The following is a 26,335-nucleotide window of genomic DNA, read 5'->3' as shown; positions in this document are numbered from 1 at the left end:
TCTTGAGTAGCTAGGATTACAGGTGTGAGCCACCCGTACCCACTGTGGATATATATTTAATGTAATGTGCTCATTTATTTTGTTCTGTCTTCTGCAAATTTCAATGCTTGGCTCTTCCTACAATGTAGCTCTTTGTAATATGAATAAATAGATATTCCACCTTGTTGAACTAGGGTTTCATCATCTTGTATTTGCACAGGAATCTTGCACATTCCTCCTTTCCTATTCGTAAATGGAGTAAACTCACAGCCATTCTCACTACGTGGTTAATATATTTGCTTCTTCCCCTTCCATGTGGTTTTGTGTTGGGACTTCTTTTGTAGAGTTTAACTGTAGATAGACTTTCTACAAAACCATAGTTAAATGCCTTGTCGAAGTTGAAGGGACATACCTTAATATACCTTAATATTCTTTGTAATGTGTGCTATGATATTTTTTACCTTCTTCAGATTCTAATATGTCTTTGAAGGTCAACTACTGAGATATGTTCACATTTCTTTAGGCAGTATTGTATCTTGACTTTGCACAAGAGTGCAATATGATAGTTTCTTTGTTTTCAGCTTACTTCTTGATGAAAACTAATACTTGGTTGGCAATTTAGTCTCAGGGATCTACAATAATTTCCACATATTTTTCCTGACTCCAATAAATATTTTGGAGTTTGTTGTCCTAACTTCACTTTGAATTCTTTTTCCTTAGGCTTGCCTACAGTTAAACATATGTTGCTGTTCACCTACTTAAATGATCTCAAAAGATTTATTTGTAGTTTTACCCTTCAAGTTTCTACCTAGAACTTTTGCATAACCTGTAGGACCACTGAGATCCCAGTGTTCGTCCCAGCTGATCATGAAAATTTGCTGATAACTATAATCAGCTCATTCTTTAATCTCTCTACAGAGAAGCAGTAACAACTTGCTAGTCCTTTATACTTTTATTCATTATTAAATTTTATCTTCACAGCATTTCTGCAGTTGTACAGTTGTTAATTATTTCAGTTTTGCAATTGAGGAAACTGAAGTTGACTGGGCAAGTCACCTTTCCCAAATTAAATTTAGCTACTGGCGTACAATGTTGTACGCCAGAATAAACCAATAGTCAAGGTTGCTTTCTAAAACTCAGTCACACTGACTTCTAATTCTTTGGCTTTATCATCAGAGCTGAAATTGCTATTCTTTGTTCAGTAGCAGTATGCATTCAAAATAGCAATCATTTCTTTTTTAAAAAACAACATTCCTCCTTGGGAGAGATGTGGGAATTTATACCAGTCAAGAATGTATATTGATAATCAAACATAGCTAGTTTAAAAACTTGAAGTGAAAGATTGGTTAGTACTTAATCAACTGAACTGTTTCTTTCTCTGCAATATTGTGGTTCTTGACATGATTGCCTAGCTTCCAATTTGACACTTCTAGAGACCTGTAAATCAAAACACATGCTGGGTCCCAGTCTGTCATCCTGAGCCTTTGCATTGGTTATTTATTTCCCTTCATTATCCAGCATCTATTTACTGCACAAATCAATTGAGAAGCTTTCCATGATGGACCTCTGTGAGAAGAAATGTGCATATTTGGGTAGCTCTTCAATTATAAGCATGCACAGATTGTCTGGGTTTATGTGCATATATTTTATTATTATTTCACTTTTGTATGTCAGATGAATCTGGTGTAAATGTAAATCTAACAGTATGGGCTCTAGTGACCAAGTATATTGCTATAATACATCTCTGGTCCATCTATCTCCTGGGTGAAGTGTCACAAGTGTGGTTAAATTCTATAATTTGAATTGATGCCCAATTATGGACAATTACCAGGTCTGTATGATGTCCAGCTCCCATACTGAACCTATTCCAGGATAACGGCTTCACCTTTATAATCAATTTTATGTTTTCTTTCATTGCCTGACAAAATTGGAATACATGAACAGCTTCTAAAATTTTATTTTGTTCATTTTTTGTGGCATCTTTTCTTGTGATTGCTAAATAAATCAATTGCACAGATTTGTTTCTTTAATGAAATAGATGAATAGCTACTTGGGTAGTCTGTGCATACTGATTTCTTTCTGCAATTCTAGTCCACTCCATTGTCCAACAAATATTTCTGAAATGTTCTTCTCTGTGGTGCTGGGATCAAACCCAGGGCCTCATAGGTAATAGGCAAAAGATGGACCTCTGAGCTACAGCTCCATCTCTCTGATATATTCTCTATTATATGAGTCTAAAGTCTAAATAAGCAAGTGTTATGTTCATATAAATACCTTTGTATCTCTTACTATTTATCATTCATAACAGCCAATATAATGCTATTATATGCTGCGGCGAACGCCTTCTCGGCCAGCGAGGAAGAACGACCACCACACCAGGAGTCTTCTCAGATCACACTTTATTGGAGAGCTTTTGAGTTGATAGGAGAGCTTGAGCGAGAGACCCCATACACAAAAATGTGGCCGCTTATATAAGGAATAGGAACACGGGTCGTTCTATCATTGGTCGTCTGCCTTTCACCATCACCAGGTGCCACGGGATTGGCTAAGGGCTCTAAATGGCTTGCACATGCGCAAAGCCCGGGACCCACAGTCCCGCCAAGCACTGCCTAATATGGAGTTGTTTACCTCAAAGCTGCAAGGAAGTGGGCGCCATCTTGTAATGGCGTTTGCCCTGGCTCCCTGCAATATGCTATTCCCTTTTTGAAAAAGGATATTTATCACATATAATATATAGACCACAACTTACCAGTTGTAGATTTTGGGAATTTGGGTAGTTTCCATTTGGGGGAAATTACAACTAGTTCAGCTATCAACAGTCTAGTATGTGTCTTTTGGTGAAGGTAAGTACTACATTTCTGTTGGATATATACCTGGGAGAAGAATTGCAAGTCAAATAATATTTTAAATCTACATGATAACATGATTATTTCTAGAAATCATATAATTAGTCATCTTGTAAAGGAAATTATCATTCCACAGTTTCTACTCTGCAGAATAGATTCTCACCTGTGGTTGGTTACTTCACAGTTGACCATACTTCTGTTGACTGTCTCTCTGGTATTCATCTAATTGTCTTTCATTAATAACAATATAATGAGTATTGTTTTTATCTTCTATTATCTTGAATAATAGAAAATGTCTGTAGACTATCCTTAGCTTAGGTAGAGAAAGGTGTTTTTTTTACATTACTTAGTCTACAATTTGATTAAGAAGACAGGTAAAAAGTCAAGCCAAAAGATTCTTTCTAATTTACAATTAATTAAAAAAAATCTGAGGTGAGGTCATTAGTTTTGCCACATAAGGTGTTCTAGCCCCTCCCCCGTACCTTTTAATCCGTGGCCTTTATGTCAAATAAAGATATTCTACAGTAAATATTAAAGTATTTTTCTTTACAAAAAGTAAACAAAGCATGACCAATACAAACTATATGACAAAGAAAGAGTGTTTGCTTGGGACAGAGATTGTGAGCAAGTATCAGGAAAATAAAGAGGGAAGCATGAAAGACTTGAGCTAGTGCTCATATTATGTAAATTTGATATGCAATAAAGAGATAATGATTATGTTTGAAGAAGACTGAATCAAGATGGTGGGCAATGGTTGATTTGGGAAGTGAAATTTTTGCTTCATTATAAAGAAATATAGGTAATTGAAATTGTATATGAGGATACTTCATTGTGCAGACCATTATTGGAAGTGCATCAAACACTAGGCTGTGTACAAAACAAGTATTTTTCTTTTAGTGATTATAGTGCTAACTTAGGCTAGGTTCCATAACAGGCAGATCTTGAACTAATAATTAAGAATAAAAGTAGTTTATTTGTAAAGTGATCTCAAGAAGTACCAATAGAACAGAGGAACAGACATGGGGAAAGGAAAGAAGCCAATAATTGAGTCAATTATTGAGCAGGTTATTGCTGTGGGCAACTGTGGTTCAACAACTAATGAAGAAACCCTGGGAGAAAGTGAAAAACATACCTCATAGATTTTTGCATACTGTGGCAAGAACAGGGGACCAAGGGTAATTAAGTTCCAACTCTCCTCTGTCACTGGCTTAATACTATTCCTGATGCATTAACTTCCCCAGCACTTCTGGTCAATGCACTCTGGGCAGGCTAAAAGCTAAAAGCAAGTCTTCAGGATTGTGCTAGGACAAGTGCTTGCTAACATACGTTTGAATGTTAAGAGCTAAGGGCATATTCTTGGAAATTGACAGCATCTGCTACAAGTCTTTCCCTTTCCCTCGAGGTACTGTTGTCAAGTGTGGGAGACTGATATGTGACATGTAAATTATAATAATGAAAAGTACAAATTTTCAAAGATTGAGTATCATGACAGTACCAAGATGGGAGAAAATGACTGCACATAAGAATTCTTTCTATATGACCATGACATTTTAGTGAAAGTTAATTATCAAAGATCTGTTTTAAAAGGAAAAAGAATCCATTACACTTGGAACTGTAACTATAACCAAGCAAGGCCATCCTCTATGTGTATTCTCTAGTTCAATTTGGTTCCTAGATAGCCCTCTTTTGGGTTGTATGTTTCACTTATGAATTCATCACATAAGGAATTGGAATAGACAAAGGCTAAGATCTGATGGTAAAAATGTCTTCCTACTGATAAGGCTCACAGAATTATATCATCTAAATGCCATGACATTTTGGTGAGCTTTGGTTCCATGGGCTTTGGAAGTTTTTATGTGGGAACTCCTCCAAGCATCAAGTTTATTTATCCTGATACCCTGTTAAACTTGTTTTGAATGGGATCAAAGTCTTCTTTAAACTTTTCCATTTGAAAGATATCCCCACTTACACTTCCTCTGATTTTTACACAATCCTTTTGAGACTTGTGTTTCCATCAAAGTAACCTCTCTCTCTCTCTCTCTTTCTCTCTCTCTCTGTCAGTCAGAACTTTCTGTAATGTAGTATTTAAAATGCAGTTAAGATAACTTAAAATAACTCAGAAGAGATGTATTGACCATGGTCACTAAACAGCTGAAAAATAGGTAATATTTGATCTAGAAATTAATTTGTATGACCTGATTTGATTTTCCTCTCTGTTTCATGGCTTTGTAGCACAATATTTTTTTTTTGTTTAATGCCTTTTAGTTTGTCTCAAGATGAATGTCAGAATATTGCAGGGTTACATGTTTTTTTCTTAAGTAGGAAGCAGTTTCCTTCCTTAATAATACAAATCAGAAATGCTTCTTTGGCTCTGATTAGCCCTGTGAGGAGCATAAGGTCATCCTTGAATTAATCACTAAGGCCAAGGAGACAAATTTAAATGAATTAGGTGATAGCCAAAAATCTAGGAATAATCTATTCCAAGAAAACCACAAAAGCTAAAAACAAAAGAGGACTTAAGGAGAAGGAGCTGTTAATGTTCAGTAGACACCTTCTTAGAAACTCTCCTCCATCTAGCAGTATCAGTATTCATTTGAAAGCATTTATATTCTTTCTCCCTTAAGACCTATGTTTATATTCAAGTTTTATGTATTTTAGGAAAAATTATGTTTTAACATCTTTTCCATATTCATATACTTATGCTGTTTTTGTTTTCCTTCTGACTTCTTGTCTTTCACTTATTTTATTGGCTTCTTTTGTTTTATTCAGTGCTTGTATGTTGAAATTGCTAGAAGTCCCTCATCCCTCTATTTGAGCTATATGCCAGACAAATGAGAATATGCTCATATTGGTAGTTTCCGTTTTTACTTCTCTGATAGAAAATTTCAATTCCAAACTTCTCTTGTTCCGAAAATAATTTACTACATTATAGTACATTCAATCCAACTGACTAACAAGGTTGTCTTTTGTGAATTATCCTCAAAACCTCTCATTGAAGAGATCCAAGATTAAATTTACTATCATCACTCTGATCATTCCATGTTCTTTGAGCAGATAGTGAATGACAGCATTACAATTGAGAATTTATCTTCAGTTTCATTGTTTTCTCAAAACTTAGCATAATGCCCATTATCTAGGAGATGGTGAATAAAAGCATGACTGTCGCTAGATTGGTAAGTAGTAGTATAAAAAGGGATTGAGTTTTTGAGTCATTCCATATTTTATAAATTTGTTTAGTTGAGTATTATCTGATGATAATGTACAATTATAGATCAAGAGTGAGAAAGTACACCCAGTGGGGTGCACATGCCATATACCATTTTTATCTTGCTATATTATGCGTATATGACCACTTGGATACAAATCTTCATTGCTGTAATTGTATTGTTCAAGGCTATAAAGGTCCCTCTTTTGTCCATAATTAAAAATATCTGTCTACATAATAGCAAGAACTACTTTACTTTATCCTGATATCAAGTGATGACATTTTTGAAAAATGGATTGTGTGATATTGAAATGAACAATAGATGAACTAAATATCCAATATTGTGAATCCAATTAGCTTTACTATATTTATGTAAAAGCCACCAAGCATACTAAAAATTGTTACCATATTAAAATGTTACTAAATGAGGCTAATATAAAGACAAACTGGAACCAAAGTTTATTTTTAAGGAAAGCCAATAATATATATATATATATATATATATATAGAGAGAGAGAGAGAGAGAGAGAGAGAGAGAATACAGTAGACAAAAACAAGTGTTAACTATAGATTATAAAATATTATGCTGTGACAAGATTAGAAAGAGTGTATAATAGAAATCCCAATTGTTTCTATCATCATAGAAATATATTTCAGAAAGCTTGGGTCATTTGATTTATATTTTAAATAGCTTTCTTATAAACTATACATTAAATAGAAGACCAATCAGTAACTGTTAGGTCTGAACTGTATAGTTGTTCAACTACCTAGTGAAATAAAAACAACAATAAAAATACTCAAAGATTAGAGAGACTGACATTTAAACCGGTTAATAAAAAATTTGTAACTCATAGCAAACAACCAAATATAAATAAGCCTATTAAAAACAATAGTTTATATCAAGTGCCAATTTGGTTTCTCAATATCATGGCATAATAACCTTGTTCTATGCAGTGCATATAGCTCAAATCCTTCTTCTCATATATCCTAATAATAATAATAATTTCTTATACCTTTATATAGGCAGAAGCATTCATTTAAACTTTACTGACATCATGAAATGAGAAGCACAGTTCCACGATACTGTGTTGTATTCAGTTTGCTTGTCCATCCATAGCTAGTCTTTGCACTTCTCTTCTCTGCTTTCGATTCTGGGAGACTGACCTATGTGTCATTACTGAGCTCCCAGGCCCTCTGGCTTCCAGTTGGTTTAGGCACCAGGGAGTCTTCTTAGGAGATTGAAGAGAGTGAGCAAAATAAGATCAGGATATTTATTCTCCTAATTCCCTGCTGTGAGGTTGCCTCAGGCTGACTATGTCCCTTGACAAAAGGTTACTGCTTTTTTCCAGGTGGTTTCTCATTATAACTCTCTGCTTCTGGCCACTTCTCTTTCTCCTCCTCATTCCTGTGGCCTAGATGTAATAATAGTTCCACTGCTACAAGGTTCTTGTATTATACGTAGTTGTTTTCTTATAACCTACTTGTGTTAAGATTTGCTCCTTTGTAAATAAACCTCTCAGATTACATGGACCAGACAACAGAAGAGTATGCATGTTAAACTCAGATATTCCACAAGAAAGTGAAGAGACACTGAAAAATTTATCATAGTCCGTTTTCTGTTGCTATAAGAACTACTGAAATTGATAAAGGAGGTTTAATTTGACTTCTTATTCTGCAAATTGAGAAGTCCATGAACATGATACTGGCATTTCTTAGCTTCCAGTAACAACGTGTGATGCATTAACTCACAGTGTAAAGTAGAAAGGCATGAATGTGCATATGTAAGATACTTTGTTAGTCACCTTTCTGTCCTGAAAAAATTCTTGAAAGAATCAACTTAAAAAGATGATGGTTAGCTGGGCTGGTGGTTCACACCTGTTATCCTACTCAGTATAACAGGTTATAGCTACTCAGGAGACTGAGAACTGAGGATTGTGGTTTGGTTTGAAGCCAGCCTGGGCAGGAAAGTCTGTGAAACTCTTATCTCCAACAAACTACTCAGAAAAAGCCAAAAGTAATGCTGTGGCTCAAGTGGTAGAGTGTTAGTCTTGAGTACAAAGAGGATCAGGGATAGCACCCAGGCCCTGAGTTCAAGCCCCAGGACTTGCAAAAAAAAAAAGGAAAGATTTTTTTTGTTTTGTTTTTTTCACCCACAATTGGAGAGGTTTCAGTTTGTGAGCTGTTTCCCCTATTTTCTTTGGGTTTGTAGCAATATAGTACATCATGGTGGGGATCATGCAGCAGAGGGAGCTGCTCACCTCATGGCAGCCATTAAGTAAAGAGTGAGTAAGGGCTGAGGTCTCAATATTGCCTACTTCTATTGGGAACAAACCCAGTAACCCAATGTCTTTCCACTAGGCTCCACCTATTAAAGTTTGCTACCTCCAAATGGTGTAATACATGGAAATACCAAAATGAAATCCTCTTGTACAAATAAATATGTTAATAAAAAATTTAAAATGTCTTCTCCAAGCTAACATTTATACAAGTGATTTATTCATTTTCCCCCTTTCATTCCAGTTGAAAGAATTCAGAATCAGTGGGATGAAGTACAGGAACATCTTCAGAATCGGAGGGAACAGTTGAACGAAATGTTAAAGGATTCAACACAATGGCTAGAAGCTAAGGAAGAAGCTGAGCAAGTCTTAGGACAGGCTAGAGCCAAGCTCGAGTCATGGAAAGAGGGCCCTTACACAATGGATGCAATCCAAAAGAAAATCACAGAAACCAAGGTTAGTATCAAACATGTCTTCGTAAAGTACAGTATTTGTTGAAGTAATGCAATTGAGGCATGCATTAATATTTAATGATTTAAGTATAAATTTATTAAAGGAAAATTATATTCAAACTAAAATTAAGGGTACTTCATTCTTTTTGAGACAGAGTCTCACTATGTAACCTAGGCTAATCTTAAACTCACAATTCTTCTGCCTCAACTTCCCAAATGGAAGAATTTCAGGTATTGTTACCATGCTTGGCTTGACAGTAGAGTTTGGAGTCACAATAGAGATTAGAGGAAAACCAATGGCTGATAACAATCTTAGAACTAATTTTAATCTGGACATAATGAGATAGTATTTAAGAGCACTGCAGAGTTGATGTACATATTATACTTCTATAGTCTCGTGAAGACAATAATTTGAGCTTAACTTGGCAAGGCAATGTAATAGGTCTACTCATCTCTGTATAGGAGGGCTCTGAATGGAGAAGGGAAGAAGTGAGTACAGAATGGGAAAGATAGAGGTATATGCCTAACTTCTTTCATTGTCTGAACTTCAACACAATTCATTCATCTCTTCCGTCTCTACTTTGTCCTCTTCTTCCACCTAATACTTGATCAGATATCTATCTCTCAACAGTTTACAGTTCCTCAGGATAGAGGAAAGGGAAAAAAGAAAAGAAAAAGGAAATAAAATTGATTTAACAAATACATGTTATGAAAAAATATGCATGGTATTTTACAAACACTTGATCCTTTCAAATGTTGCCTTGAAAGACCAGTTAAAAATACTTTAAATGCTAAATAACTGGTACCCTGTAGGGATTTTTAAACAGAGAAGTAAATAATAGGAAGTTTATCAGATTGAGTATTTCAACAAAAACTATTGACCTTTTTCTGATAAAAAATGCCTATTGCTACATAAGTATCTGAATATCATATTGGTTATGTTATCTAAGAAGATAGCCATATAGTTAGGGCTTTTTTGATGAATTGATTTTCATTTCTTTTTTTAAATTTGTCTAGTTTTTTTTATTATTTTTATTTTTAATTGTTATTGTAGAGTTGATATACAGAGGGATTACAGTTTCATAAATCAGGTAATGAGCAATGAGTACAATTCTTTTTGAACCATGTCTCCCCTTCTGTTACTCTTTCCTAGTTTTCCCCACCCAAAACATATCCACTTTATTTTCCACTTGGTATCCAGAGAGCACCACTGCTGCATTTGTTTGCCCTTGTTTCACCTTTTGTTTGCCCTCCCAAATACAAACTAACAAGAGAAAAGGGGGAAAAAAAGAAAAGCAGCAACAGTGGTAACTAAAAATATCTCTTGTTTCCTTTTCTTGGAATTCATTTCATAGAATATTATTTTAGATGATCATATGCACATAGTTCTTATGCATATCCTTCTTTGTCCTCAGGATACAAATGACTACAGTCCTATATAATTTATCATGTTCCAGTGTGTGTGCATAAATATTTGTATATAGACTATATATATATCATTCATTACATATTATATATTATATATGTATATCATTCATTGTGTTTTCTTGTAGGTTTATAGACACATTCTAGTTACCACAAATGAGGAAAACCATGGAGGCTATGTTTCATTAGCTCTGACTTACTTCACTTAATGTAATTTTTCCCAAGTCTTTCCATTTCCTCACAATGGTACAATATCATTCTAAGTCCTGTTATATTCTGCTAAGTTATGGTAAAAAAATAATAAACACAGACATACTAGCAACTAAATATAATAAAGTTTAATCACTTAGTGGCCAGACATGGTGGCACACATGTATAATTCCAGTAAATCTGGTAGAGATTAAAGGAACATGATTCCAGCCCAGATAGGGCAAAATGTAATGATACTCCAACTCAAGAGGATCCCAACTACATGGGAGGAGCGTGGTCTGAGGCCAATCCTGGGCAAATGTGTGAACCTCTATCTGAAAAATAACTTTTAAAAAAAGCCTTAAGGTGTGGCTGAAGTAGCAGAGTGTCTGATAACAAACATGAGGTTCTGAATTGAAATCCCAGTCCCACATAAAAGAATACGATTAATTCCTTGTTTTTAATTCAGTAGAAGCTGACAGGTCCAAACACTTTTGGGGGGCCTCTTTCCAAATGGTCATTTGGAAATATTCTTTTCCCGTTTTGTGTAACTTGTTTAAATTATATGGCTTCCCTACTGCTACTGCAGGAGAAAAAGGAAGAATGTCAGTTAGTCCCTGGAGGTTTATAGACAGGCCTGGAAATTCCACCACATCTCATTGACCAGAACTTGTTCACAACTAAATTTCAAGAATAGTAAATGGGATTAATGAGCTCTTAGCCATTCTCTGTCACAGCTACTTTGTCAAATGACTTATGCTTCTATGAAGGCAAGATTTTCATCTACAGAAAGAATGATAAAAAAACACATAAGATTTTAAGTTTTATCATTAATTTTGTTGGGAGAAAAATCTGAAGTGGATATGAGATATTTGCTCCCAGTCATGTTTTTTTTTAATGGATAAGTGCGTTTACTAATTTCTACTGATCACTCTCCTAGTTACTGTTCTACATGAAATAAAGAATCCATGTAGTTATTCTTGAATGACCTGATCATATCATAGTATAGTATTCTTAAATTTACAATAATATGAAGTTAGAAGATCACAGCTTAAAGTGGCTAATGGGAAAAAAGAAATAGTTTGGTATGGATCCTTGAAATAAGTGAGTATAAGAAAAGAGGCATATAGTGATATGCTTGATTAGCGAAAGGGAGTGTAGAAAGTAGCAAATGAGAAATTATCCTTAAAAGAATATTAAAAAGATTATGGTATTTTAAATACCTCAAAGTAGGATTGTATTCTAATTACCTTCCTGCTCAGTTTTAAAATACAAAAATGTTTTTGAATGGTCAGTTTGAATCTATACCATAGAAATGGCTAGGCCATTATCTATGTAAGTGGATATTTGTGTTTATGTTCTGTGTTTATAATTCAAAGATATACATTGTTATACCACTGGAATAAGTTTATACGACAGATAAAGAAGAGTAAAGTTGAATGACATCTACTAATACTAAAAGTAATCCTAATGCCGTAACAACATCATGAGTGATCATTATGTGTCAAAAACTACAGTAGTCACTTTACATATATTGGCTTATTTCATCCTGTCAAGTATCCCATTTAAGAAGTGTTCTTATTGTTGATAGATTGCAGAAAATCAACTGAAATTTTGAGAAGTCCAGTAAAAGCTTTTTGTAGCAACAGAGTTATTATGTGACTGCATAGCTATTACTTTTGTAGATGACCTCACAGGCTTCCTCTTTCTCTCATTGTATGTCAAAAACAAATTAAGAACACATTTATCGAATATTTGAAATAGAGACAAATGTAACTATTAACTGACAACAAGATGCTGCTACTAATAAGCCATCTTGCAGAATAAGAAGAAAGCAATGAAATAGTATATGAGAAATGTTTGCATATTTATTTCTACTATGGAAAATAAAAAGATAATTGATCAATTGAATATGGTTTTAGATTTAGATTTGATGACTATTTTAAGTTTCAATGATAGTGATTCATTTAAATTCTAGAAGAAGGTAGTTCTATTGTTAGGTTTGAGATGCTTCCAGACTTATTTCCATAGTACTCATACTAGTTTACATGTGATCACAGTTCTTGTGGCTGCCTTGGAAGTCATTTCATTGATGTTGAACAGTGAAAGGGACAGTCACCAGTGATCACTGTCTTATTTTTTGGTCAAGTACTCAATCTGATCGACTTCCTACTAGGTTTATTAATTTATTTCAGTCCTCTACTGGGTACCTATTTTTTAACATTTAAATTTGGGAACAAATAAAGTGGAGATCTGGTCTTTATGTCTAATGCATTCTCAATATTGAATATTAGCAAGATTATCACTTAGAATTTTTTCTTAAGAAAAAAGCATGGAATTAGACATGAGAAGATACTAAGAAAATTTGATCAGGACCTCCTTCCTCCAAAGCTCTTCTGAAGACTCTGTACTTAAGATTACCAAGAGAACCCCTGAACCTCATAAAGCCATCATCAGAAATATAGAGCTGAGATTATAGCAACCACTTCCCTTGTAGCAACATCACTGATGAATACCCTCACTGTCACTACTGAGTAACAGTGAAATGGCTTCAAAAGCAACCACAAGCACCATGACTTTTTTAAGAATTTATATCAATCATCACAGCTGAATCTTAAAAAAATCACCAACAATCCTGATATATTAACAATTATAATTGCTAATCCTTATGCATAACCTTGATATAATAAAAATTTGTCATGGCTAATCTTTATCTATAATCTCATCTAGATATGATCTACATGTACTTAATTATCCTAATAATATATGTAATTTAACATTTCTGATGTTTAAGTTGAATAGCATGCATAAATTATATCAAGGTTGCTATATGATTTTTAGTTATTATCATCTTTAATTCTTTACAGTATTTTATTTTTTCCATATTTAGCTATTTTCTTATTGGATAGATATTTTAGAAACCTCCTGCTTATGTTTAGAGAAATATATTGGAGAAGAACTGGAGATACTAATAACCCATTCTCAGAATAGAAAGTAAATCTGAGATGGCATCTGGGAAAAACCTACCTTAAAAATATAGCCAGGGTTAAGGGAAATAGCTATAATAAAGCCCTGGTTAGGTACAACAGACTACAGATAACTATGGTCTCCATTTATTACTAAGCAGTATGTCATTAGAAGATGCCCATACTATATTTATAATTTCTTTCTTAGCTATGTATGTAGCCCTTATTTTTTCTGAAACAAAGGCATGAAGGTAGAAAGCAGTTGTTTTAGTTAATCACATATCTTTATTTAAACTCCTCCACAGACATGGTACAATAATTCTTGTTTGGTAAAGAAAGACAGATGTTAGGAAAAATCATACAAGATTTCCATCCTAATCAAAAAACTCTGCCAATAGGCCATCATAGAATCCTATGAGAAATGATGCCATTTAGAACTTACAAAAGAAGTAAAAACAGTATGTCATTGGCATCTAAAACCGCCAGCAGTGATCATCATGGGATACGTTTCATTTAGCAGGATCTGTGTTGAGTTCACAACCTATTCCCTAGGCTAGTAAGATTTGTCCAGTCTTGGCTATGGATTCTTTGGAAAAATTATTTCTTGATCATTAAAAGTTTTTCCCCCCATAGCAAGAGTGATTGGCCCAAGCTCAGAGTTTTCATTTATTTTTCCCCTTTCAGCTTTTGAAAGAGAAATTCCCTTTTTGTCTGCTTTGTGATTGCTTTTGTGTCAAATTCAGCATAAAAGCTTTTCAAATGTGACGGCATTAGCTGTTTTGTGCTTGGCTGAGCTGAGAGTACATGAATTCAATAGAGAAGTGAAATCTTGTTTGAGCCTAGCTGATTTGGTAATATAATACTTAAAACTACCTGAAGCGAGAAATCCAATAATTTTCAAATTGCTAAATAAACATTTTCAAGGCTGTAAAACCTCTGTGTTTTAAAGACATTCTTTAGGGAACTTGTAACAGACACACTGTAATCATATAATTAATTTTCAAACTTGAACTTGTTATAAATAATAGCTATAGTAGCTATTTGAGAATCTCAGATTATTTGAGTAGGAAAGAAGTAATTAAGGAGAATTTCTGTTTCAAATACATAAGCCTTACCTTTTGAATAATTTGTGCTAGAATAGATGGTATCACATACTGTCTTATCTGCCTTAAAATCTGTGCAAGAATGGAAATGGGATTCTTTTTTGTATATTTTGTTTATTTTTCAATTACATAAAACTAACTGCTAATTGACCCACACTAGGAATTTGAAGTTCAGATTTATGGTAAAATAATGATAGACATTATCAGAAAATTTTTTAAGAACAACCATTTCTTCATGTATTTTATTTCCTTTTTCTGTCCCCAAAAGCCTCCACATGATTAAGGAGAGTCAATAAACTAATAAACTAATAGTGCTTTTCCTCCTAAAACATGTATGAAGCTATTAAACTTCTCAAAGCATGTGGAGCATATCCTACATCTCTGATAGAACACAGATAGTAATGGACTAGTTTTCCCAGGAACTGCTATTTAATATAAATATTTAATGCATTGTCACCATGTCTTGAATTACTTTATGCTCTGATTGTACTGTATTTGCCTAGTTTTCTTTATGCTGTTTAACTTACTTTATGTTTGACAATAAAATGTGGCAACTCATGGAATCTACTCCACAAATGCAATGAGAATGCTGGAAAATGTATTTAAATTGAATTTTCTGAAAAATTAACCAAGGTCTAGCAGCAGTATCTTGACTTTATATACATAATAACAGTAAGACTTGAGACTTTTTACTTTTCCTCTAACATTTTCTCTCAGTTCCACAGTAGTCGTGAAGATCAGCAGTCTTGCAGCCATCAGAGCTATGACAACTAGCAGCCTTGTAGCCACTAGAGAGTAGATAGGATTGGCGTTCCTCAGAAAAACCTATTGTATTTTCTGAGCATTGTCACTATTTCACCTGTCTTATAGCTCTCTGGGGGGAAATACTAACTGTACATAGAGCCATGCTAATATTTGACCTGACTTAGAGCTTATTCCCCAGGAATAGCTGTAGCTCTAGGTTCTTTGTCCAAACCAATCAGTACGAGTTATTTAACATATCAGCTTCCTCAAGCTGATACTTGTTAAGATAAGTATCAGTTTGGAGAAAAACTTTATGTGAAGATGTGGGAAATGAAGTGTTCACAGGGATTTTAGAAAGTTTTGGCATATTCCTGTAGGGCAGAGAAGGCCTTGTGCATGTCTTAAAAACAGTCTCAGTAAAGAAATAGAAAGGATAAACAAAAACCAAATGGAACTAGAGTGGAAAAGACAGCAAGAATGAGATTTCTACCAGAGGGTCTCAAAAAAAGATTTGAGTATATAGAAGAGAGAAGAAAGCATCAGCCAACTTGATGGTAGGTCAGTACTGACCATCTAATCTGGAAAAAAAAACTTTAAGAAAATACCGAATGTAATACTGACACAATTAAAGGAAGAAATAAGCAAGTCAACAAAAAAGTTAGATGCTTTTCATTTTTAATATTAACTAGAATATCTGGACAGTCTAACAGGGAAATAAACACTTGGAAAACACTATAATAGGGAATAACATAACACTCCACCCAGTAATAGCAAAATACACATTCTTTTCAACTGTGCAAGAAATACACAGTAACAGACTATATTGTGGACCTTAAAATAAATCTCAATATGTTAAAAAGATTAAAGTAATGTAATTTATATTATGTGGCTACAGAATGAAATGTAAGATCAATTATGGAAGTATACTTAAAAATTTATACATGTGAAAATTATATAACATATGCATAAGTACTAGGTCAAAGAGAAATGAAAAATAAAACAAAATACTTTGAAAAAATGGAAATAAAAAACAATATACCAAAACTTAAGGGTGGCAGCTAAAGCAGTATTTAGGGAAAAATAAGTACTTATAGCTAAAAAGAAAAATCTCACAAAATCCTTTTTTACAAGTAATTGATGCTAATAAAAATGTGAACAAAAAGAATTTAAATAGTGAAATTTTCTACATTAAGCAAAAGAAGGGAAAAATTAAATCTAAAGGAAATGGCAGTAAGTATAACATGCAAAAGTGAAAATAAATGAAGTAGAGAAAATAAATACAATAGAGAAAATCAATAATCAAAATGAGGTTTGGGGAAGAAAATCAACAAGCTGAAAGAGCTTTTGCCAAATTAAATAAGAAAGAAAAAAAGAGAAGGCTCATACTAATCTTGGGACACAAGAAGGCACATTACCAGCAATTTATAGAAATGCAAATGTTTTTGAGATGGTATTATGAACAATTGAATAAATCATCTAAATAGAAAATCCTATGATGGAAATAGAATGAAAAGTTTTTTTTTTAAAAATGGTTCCAATGAAAGATGCAAGCCTAATTGGCTTCACTTGTGAGTTCTACAAAACATTTAAAGATTATTGATAGTCTTTCACAATCTCTGGTAAAAATAGAAACAAGTACTTTCCGATAGACAAAAATATCAGAGAAAATAGTGAAATAAATTACAAATACACTTTATTAATATACATTCAAAAAGCTTTGCAAAATGTTTTCCAATCTAGTATAGTAACTTTTTTGTTTACAACTGGTGCTGTTCTACTTGAACCACACCTCCAGTTCAGCATTTTGCTAGTTATTTGGAGATGGAGTATCAAAGACTTTTCTGACAATGCTGGCTTATGCTGTGGACCTCAACCCCTGGAATAGCTATGATTATAGGCATGCACCACTAGCACCTGTTCTAATACAACAAAAAAATGTTTTAAAGAATTTCTCTCTTCAGTGCAAGATTGGTTTAACACTCAGAAATAAACCAATGTAATATGCTTATAGCAATAATGTAAAAGAAAAAACCTACATGACCATCTTAATAGATGAACACACATTTACCAAAATACAAAATTCTTTTCGTGACTCATGATCACATTACATTTTCCACAAAGGAAACAAATGGAAACATGATGGAATTTAGTGGAAACAAATCCCAGGTTACGGGAATAAAGATAAAGAAGTCACATACCTAGCTACTCAAGAGGATAAGGTCTGGAGGAACATGGTTTGAAGCCAGCCAGGGCAAAAAAGTCCTTGAAATTCCATCTCCAATTAACCAGCCAGAAATTGTCTAAAGTGGTAGAGCACACCCACCCCATAAGTAAGCAAGCCTAGTGAGTGTGAGGCTCTGACTTCAAACACAGGTCCTGGCAGAAAAGAAGAAGAAATTTCCCTAACGAAGACATACAAATATCCTTCAGTATGTGAAAAGATGGTTATTGTCATTAGTCTCTATGAAAACCACAGTGAGATAGCACTATATATCTATTAGCCTGGCTAAATAAAGAAGAGAGACAATTACAAATGTGACAAAATTGTCGAATAATTAGAGATAGAAATTTAAAATGTGGCCAGGCGCTGGTGGCTCATGCCTGTAATCCTAGCTACTCAGGAGGCTGAGATCTGAGGATTGCGGTTCAAAGCCAGCCCGGGCAGGAAAGACCATGAGACTCCTATCTCCAATAAACCACCAGAAAACCGGAAGTGGCACTGTAGCTCAAGTGGTAGAGCGCTTGCCTTGAGCTGAAGAGTTGAGGGACAGTGCCCAGGCCCAGAGTTCAAGCCCCACGACCAACAAAAAAAAAAAAAAAAGAAATTTAAAATGTGAAACAGTTTGGTAAAATGTTTGACATGAAGGTACCAAATGACATAAACATTCCAATTTTGAGGATATGCACAGGATAAATGAAAATACATGCACACAAAATCTTTGTAAAAGTTTCTTTGGCAGCATTGTTCCTAATAGCTCCAAAGCAGAACCAATGAAATTATCTATCTGCTAATGAATATATAAACAAAATGTGCTATCAACAATGAAATACTATTCTACTAAATAAAATGAAGGATATCATTGCATTAAAAAGAATGAAGTATCCATCTATGCTGTAACACGAGTAAACCTCAAAAACATTGTGCTACTTGACATAATCCAGTCCTAAAAGACTCTATATGATATGAGACCATTTATATGACATGTCCAATAAAGGCTGGGAATGGGGGAGAATGGATAGCATAAAGTAAATGGTAGTGGTATATGATTTCTTTGGAGGGAACCAAGAGTTCCAAAATTAGATTGTAGTGGTAGTTGTGCATTATATGAATATACTGAACATCACTAAAGACTGTACTTTAAATAGGTGTATTTAATACTATGTGAATTATCTATCAGCAAAGCTGCTTTAAAAGTATTTCTACACCTCAAGAAAACTATAGATTTTTTTGTTATTTCTTAAAGTATAGATGTATAATCTCACAGAACAAGGTGATCCTGGAGACTGGGAACAGTAATGCAACCTACTACCATAGGCTCGTGGATTATCAAAAGTCACTGAGAAAATGCCATTTTCTGGAGATCTCTCTGTCCTCCAGAATTCTCTCTGGAGTCATTTCCACTCAAGCATGTCCACACCCTCTCAACCAGGCTTCTCTTAGATGCCTGGGGTAGCTGGATGATTTGTTAATTACAACACTGCTTAAGCGCTTAATAAAGTCAGCAAATTAAAGAGAGAGCCCAGATAAAGAGAATGCTTTCCAAAATGTCATAATGAAATTAAGGTAATGAAGCACTTAGAGGACTCTCCTTCTTTCCTTTTGTATAAAACTTATTCCAAAGAAGCTGGAAGAGAAATGGGGCCTGAGAGTAAAGAGGGGGGAAAATAAATTGTATGCCATTAGTTTAATTATAAAAATTCATTACATGAAACCATGTACGACAGAAAATAATGGAACTCTAATGGGTTGGCCGATAACACATTTACTAGCCTGCTCTCAGCTTGTAGTCATTGTTGAAAGGACAAAAAAAGTCACAACGTTGGTATGTAGTTCTCAAAGCTATTGCAAAGATTAATCATTTCCAGTAAGCTGGAAAATGAGGGCCATTTTCTTAAATAGTATCCATTGTATAGAGTGTTACCTTCCAAAACAGAGTTGTTTGGTGATGTCAAAGGTTTAATAGATGATTCTTGAAGTTAATGGTGAGAAGCTTTACTCTGGAAATAGGTTTCTTACAGATTTTTTTAAAAAAAATTTCTGTTATAAATCCATGAAGAGCTTTTATAGGTCATTGAAATTCATACAAGGAAGAAAGACATTGGTCTTCTTTTCCCAATAAGGATTTATAGAACATTAATTCATACTTGAGATTTAATTATTTAGTGATTTAAAAAATAAACAAAATGTGCATTTCTTTTCTGCTGTCTTTGTTTGGTAACATCTTACTCTATTATACACAGTAGTTTTCCAATCATGTTATAATCATTGAGCAGAATGGTTTGTATTCTTCAAGGCTCAGTTCCTTTGTATGGGAGCTTGACTTTTCCTACTGGACTGACCCAGAATTGAGAGTCTGGAGACTAGATTATTTGTGCTACTTCTTTTACTATGTTACCTTAAATAAGTCACTTAACTTTGAGTTTTGTTTTTGGTAGTACAGGTTTTAAACCCAGGGTTTTGCATGATTTGGGCATGTTGTTCAGCTAGTATTCTACCACTTAAGCCAGGATTCTAGCCTGAATTTTTTTGTGCTGGTCCTGGGGCTTGAACTCAGGGCCTGGAGGCTGTTCCTGAGCTTTGCTTGCTCAAGTCTAGTCCTCTACCACTTGAGCCACTTCTGGCTTTATTGGGAGGCTACTTGAAGATAAGAGTCTCAGGGACTTTTCTGCCCCAGCTAGCTTTGAAGTATGACTCAGATCTCAACCTTCTGAGTATCCAGTATTTCAAGTTTAAGTCACTGGACACCCCAGCTTAGTTCCATAGTTTTTACACTGCTATGCAAACAATTGTGAGAAGCATAACAGAACAAAAAGTGATAACAAAAGATGAAAGTAGGTATACATGAAGGAGTCATATGTCTGAAGTTCTTCTAATCCAAGAGGAGGTTTAGATGTTATCTTATATGAAATACTGAAAGGTTTTACAAAGGAATGACAGAATTTCCATCTACACTGCAAAAAGATGAAAAGGCCACTATGAGTACAGAAAGAGGCAGCCAATATAAAAGATTGTTACAGAATCTGGAGCAAGAGCTAAAGAAGACCTAGATTAAGCTAATGACAATGGAGGATGAAGATTTAGTTATTGAGAGAAATGATGAAGCACTTCTTTTGAAGTTATTCTCCCTGTCTCCACCTTCAGTTGAGCATCCATTTGCAATCAGAATACTGAGCCAGGGATAGACTCTAACATTTAAGGGACAGGCCAGGAAAGTGAATACTGAAAGCACATAAGAAAACCAAGACCACACAAAGAGAAGAATCAAAGAAAGAAAACAACTTCAAGGAAATAAGAGAAGTCAACTGCACTAGGTGCTACACACTGATTAAGTTCATGATAACCTAAACCTTTCCACAGGCCTTGGCCATTGGTAATTGAATCATTTAATTATTTTTGAAAGAAAACTGATACAATAACAAACAACCTCAACATTTCAGTGCCTTTTAATGATATAGGTATATCATACTTTTTCTATGAGCTTTCAATTAGCTCTTCCTGCTTTACTTAATCTGGTGGCTCTGCTCTCCATGTCACTCCTTTTCCTCCTGGGATGAGCAGGCTATTTCAAAGTACACTTGACCTGTAACCATGGGGAAGTGCAAAAGGACTGGTTCCACTGTACAAACACATTTCATTCTTCTGCTTATATCACTTCTATTAACTTCTTGTTAGGTTTAGGCAAACCAAGTCACATGGCCAAGCTCCATAAGAGCAGGAAAGTAAACTCTGGCCTTTTGGAGGCACATCAAAGCTACATAGGAAAGGGCACGAATGCAGGCAGAGGTAAAGAAATGAGGGCAGTAATTCAATTTACTGCAGTGACATCTGTCAGAATAGTTTAAGTGGAATAAGGATAGCAGAAGCCTGGTTCTGATGAATTGGAAAGTGGCAGAAATGTAACCAGGTTGAGTTATAGTAGCCTTCTGAAGAGGGTAGCTCTGAAAGGAAGAGTCTGGATTGATGATGATGTTGTTTAAAAATGAGAAGCAGTACTCATTACCTTGCTCATGTAACTGTAACCCCTCTGTACAGTATTTTCACAATAAAAACTTATTTAAAAAAAATGAGAAACAGCCACTTACGTTGAAGGTGTAGAAAAGGACCCAAAGAGAGGCAAGAAGTTGGAACACACAACATGAGAGGAAGTACTCAGAGGAGGATTCCAGAACAGATGAATGTCCAAATGGTTAAAGAAACTTCCTGTAGCAGGAGAGTTGCCTCTTCCTGGGAGATTGGAGAGACTGGACAGAAGAGGCAAGATACAAAGTGTGAAATTTCCTGAAATATATGCTTGAGACATCCAAGTACCCCTGGGGAATTGTAGGTAAGGATATGTCCCATGAGATTTCTTTCTGTTCGTATCATCAGAATTCAGCTGAGAAAACACCCTACATAGTTCAAAGGATGGGAATTTAACACAGATGATTGCTTCTATGGAAGGAAGGACTGGTCAGTAGTAGCTCCTATTGGGGTAGCCTAGCAAAAAAAACAACTAACAAGAGATCCTGGAACCAAGTACCAGTGGCTCACCTCTATACTCCTGGCTACTCAGAAAGCTGAAATCTGAGGGTCTTGTTTAAAAGCCAGCCCAACTAAACAAATTCATGACACTCTTATCTCCAATTACACATGAAAAAGCCAGAAGAGATGTGGAGATGTGGCTCAAGTGGTAGAGTGTTAGCATTGTGCAAAAATAATGAGAGTTCGAGTTCAAGCCCCAAGTACTAACACACACACACGCGCACACACACACACACACACACACACACACACACACACACGTGATCCTAAAAAATTCTTTGCGATTCAAGGGCTGATCCATTTGGAATAGCTCAGGAATATAATAAAGTGAGAGAATAGATCCAAGACTAACTAATAATAGAATAACTAATAATAGAAATTAGCCAATTTATTGTCCAGTTACTCCTGAAGATATTGTTTGATTGTATCTATGCTATTTGAATCCATAATATGTCCAGTTTATGATTTCCTCCAAAACATCATATTAAATGTTTGCATACATTTCTATACATACGTTGTGTTGAAATGAGATGGCAAAAGTCTGAAAGGTTTCAGTTTAATGCCTGAAATTTAAGGAGAGATTATCAAAAAGTAAATGAGTCTGCTAAGTATTGTTATTATACTGAAATAGAATTAGATATACAATTTGTCATTCACAACAACAAATAATAGTAATAAGCTCTTAGTTCTTAGTTCATTGAGCTATTTTTTTCCCGTGAATGCCTTAATTCCAAAATGCACTCACCCTATCCAAGGTAAAATCACAGAAATCTAGTTTGTAGAACTTTGAATGTATAAATTTATTAAGATCTTATTTTATAATTTTCCAAGCAGTTTGATTTTGATTCTGACACCAGGTAACATGCCTGAGGAATAGGCAGATTAAATGCCCCTATCCTGTTTTGTAGATGACAACATAGAGCTCACAAGGTTAATGACTTCCTTGAGATGAAACTTGCAAAATAAGGGACAAACAAGACTTCCTAGGAAGGTGGTTTTTGTTACCCCTCACAGCTTTTCATGAAGCTCCTTTGAGAGAGTCATTAAAAAATTTTTGAAAACTAGTTCATCTGGAACAAATGTTTATTTCACTTGGAGGTTAATATCCAAAACCACATTTTATAAGAAATCTTACATAATGCTCAACCTTAAATTTTTAATTAAATGCCGATACACTCACTTTTATCTCCTAAATTAAAGGGAGCTCTTTATAGCTCTTGTATTTATAAACAGAGTCAATAAAACAGCCAGCCTCTTTGCTTTTCATTCAGTAGGAGCTCAAACTATGGTGAATGTTTTTTTTTCAATTTATCCAAAACTACTAGTAATAATAGTATCAATAGTATCATGATAGCTAATTTTTTAAATTGTTTCTTTGGCTATGCCAGAGAATTTTGTGTTTTTTCTGAGCATTCTAAATCTTCGTATCCCTGTTTATCAAAGAAGGAAACTGAGATACAAATAATAGCTTTCCCATTTGTCACAAAAAGATTAAACAATTCAGCCAAATCCAGCACATTTGTTCTATTGTCCAGACTTCATGTGTGTGTGTGTGTGTGTGTGTGTGTGTGTGTGTGTGTACGCGCATGCACTCGGGCACTGGGGCTTGAACTCACTCAGGGCTTGTGTGCTGTTCCTTAACATTTTTGCTCAGGGCAGGTGTTCTATGGTTTGAGCCATCCCTCCACTTCTGGCTTTTTTTCTTTTTGGCTGGTTAATTAGAGATAAGAATTTCACAGTTTGTTTTTTCCTGCCTGGGCTGACTTTAAAACCCAATGCTCAGATCTTAGCTTCTTGAGTAGCTAGGATTATAGGTGTAAAGTACCAGCACCTGACCCTAAACCTTGCTTTTGTCAGTATTTGTACTGGAATTTCAACTCAAGGCCTTGTACTTGTGGGTAGCACTCTACAATTTGAGACACACTTTTACCCTTGCTTTTATGTGTGTGTGTGTGTGTGTGTGTGTGTGTGTGTATTTTTAATTTTTTTGTCGGTCATGGGGCCTGAACTCTGGGCTTGGGCACAGATGTCTCTCAGCTCTTCAGTTCAAGGCTAGTGCTCTACCACTTGAGCCACAGTGCCACTTCCACTTTTTTCTGCTTATGTGGTACTGAGGAATTGAACCCAGGGCCTCATGCATGCAAGGCAAGCACTGTACCACAGAGCCACATTCCCAGCCCAAATTTTTAATTATTGTAAAGGTGATGTACAGAGGGATTATTACAGTTACACAAGTCAGATGGAGCACATATCTTTTGGATAATGTTACATCTTCCCTGGCTCTCTCCCAGTTTTTTCCTCCCATCCCCACATACAAGTTTGATAGTTCATTTTCAACATAATATCCAGTGAATACAATTGCTACATTTGTTAAGTTGTCTATATTGAGGATGGAGTTTAGCAGACTTCTGCCTGGACTAGCTTTGAACCACACTCTGCTCAGAAAAGATTACAGGCATGAGATGCTGTTACCAGTTTTGTTTATCTATTCCTATGACCTTGTGGCTAGCCACCAATTCTGTATCAGGTCCTCATCTCATTGAGTCCTTGTCTGGCTAATTTGAAGAATGAAATCCATAGACAATGAATATATATAAATATATACATATATATGTATATGATTTATTTGAGGGAGAAGAAAGGAAATAGAGCTTTCACTAAGAAAGAGGGATCCTATTAGAGCATTGGCAAATAAGTGGCTGACTCTAGAGGTTTTTAATAGCTTTGGGTCTTGCTAAGTTTTATGATACCTAGGTATTTGGAAGGTGATTTTCTCATTGGTTGGACCCGTAACATTCTTGTTGACTGTGCCCTTTTAGCCACTGGGATTTGAAGTTTACCTATGGTTTAGAATTTACCTAAAGTTCACACTTAGATCTATCACACCATCCCTCTCTGTATCCCAGAGAAAGTTAGAATGTTTGGAATGTTTCTACAGAGTAGTCAATACTTTGCCATCTACCTAGAAGAGTCTTTTTTTAGAGAATCCATTGCTCTGTGCCTGCCTGACAGCATGCTTATTTACCACTAATGCCAGAGTACTATCATAACGAGCCCTTGTGCTACACCCCTTTGTGTGTGTGTGTGTGTATGTGTGTGTGTGTGTATGTGTGTGTGTTTGTGTGTGTGTAAACTAGGGTTTACATTCCGAACCTTACAGGTACATAAGAGCACATTTTTACCATTGAGCTATAACTCTAGCAAGACTTTACTTTTTCTCTTCTTGCATATTATCCATGTAAAGTCAACATACATGTAAAAAAGTCCTAGGAAGAAAAAAACTTCTCAAAATTATTGCAGTTGGTTGCATCACTTTTCAGCTTAAAATACTGCATAGAAGTACAAAGCATATGTCATGGTAATATCAAATTGCCTTGAAATATGATGCATTTCTTTTGGGGTTGGAGACAAGCTACAGGGAATTTAGCATTTTATATTCTTTATAGAAAATACACAATGCATACATATACACAAAATCATCATTTTTATATACAATAGTACTCAGATTATTTCAAATTTCTTCACATACCAAGATCACCAGCAAACAATTCACTATAGGGTACATCATGGTAAATAGAATTTAGACAGATAAAGAAAGATTTTGTGTTAAAAATCTATTGTGTATTTGAGTTTACACTCTTTTTTAGGTCTGGAGATATCCCAGTAGTAAATTTCACTGGATGGGCAAAACTGGTCAAAATCATGGTTCCTAGCCTGAATGTCACTTGGGTGATGTCCAAGAGGAGCAGAAGACTACCTCATATAAAAGGGAAAACTGTCTCTTCCAATGAAAGTCTTTAAGAAAGACGAAAAAGAAACTATGCTTGAAAACTTTTGTGTTTGGATGAGAGCCTTAGTGCTCTCAAGGTTAGTCAAGGTCATTGAGAGTTTTCTTGTTAACCCTGAATCCTCACAAACCTGAGCAGTATTTGGGGATCATTAGTGCTCAGTCAAGATTTACTTGGGTATAAACATTTTAACTATCATTGTGAATACAATTTTAGAGAACAATATGTAGTATCTTAATTTTTGCCATTCAATTATATCTCAAAAGCTGATTCGAAGTGAAGCTTTGACATCTTACTTTTAACTATTCTCTAATTTAACTATATGGGTATTTCTTTCAGAGATTTTAGAAAATCCTAACAGAGCTTGCAAATTATACTAGTTGAAGTTTTTAATGATCTATTGATTATTTTAGACACTTCCTGCAGTTTATTTTTAAAATTTTCAGCTGCTTTATTGTATTGAAATAGGTAGACAAGAATAGTATTATGTAACACATAATTTGATAGGTTTTAAGATATATATACAACTGTAAAACCACTCAGAGTGGTTCTTATACATAGACTTTCAAATATCAATCCAGGAGTAATGTTACTAGAATGTCACCATAGATATCTACCTC

The 26,335-nt window shown here is 34.8% G+C and overlaps 1 protein-coding gene across 1 annotated transcript in view; it reads left to right on the top strand.

Annotated features, from left to right (window-relative positions):
- LOC105993437 (dystrophin-like) overlaps positions 1–26,335 on the top strand; it is a gene marked incomplete at its 3' end in the record, with an annotated part of 1,816,642 nt that overhangs the window by 1,453,041 nt on the left and 337,266 nt on the right. Inside the window, 1 exon segment of the mRNA XM_013026710.1 lies at positions 8,551–8,762. Coding sequence (XP_012882164.1) covers positions 8,551–8,762 — 212 coding nt within the window.

Source organism: Dipodomys ordii, unplaced genomic scaffold (genome assembly GCF_000151885.1).
Source record: "Dipodomys ordii isolate 6190 unplaced genomic scaffold, Dord_2.0 Scaffold96, whole genome shotgun sequence".
Taxonomy (NCBI): Eukaryota; Metazoa; Chordata; class Mammalia; order Rodentia; family Heteromyidae; genus Dipodomys; species Dipodomys ordii.
This window is presented reverse-complemented; position numbering and strand designations above follow the sequence as displayed.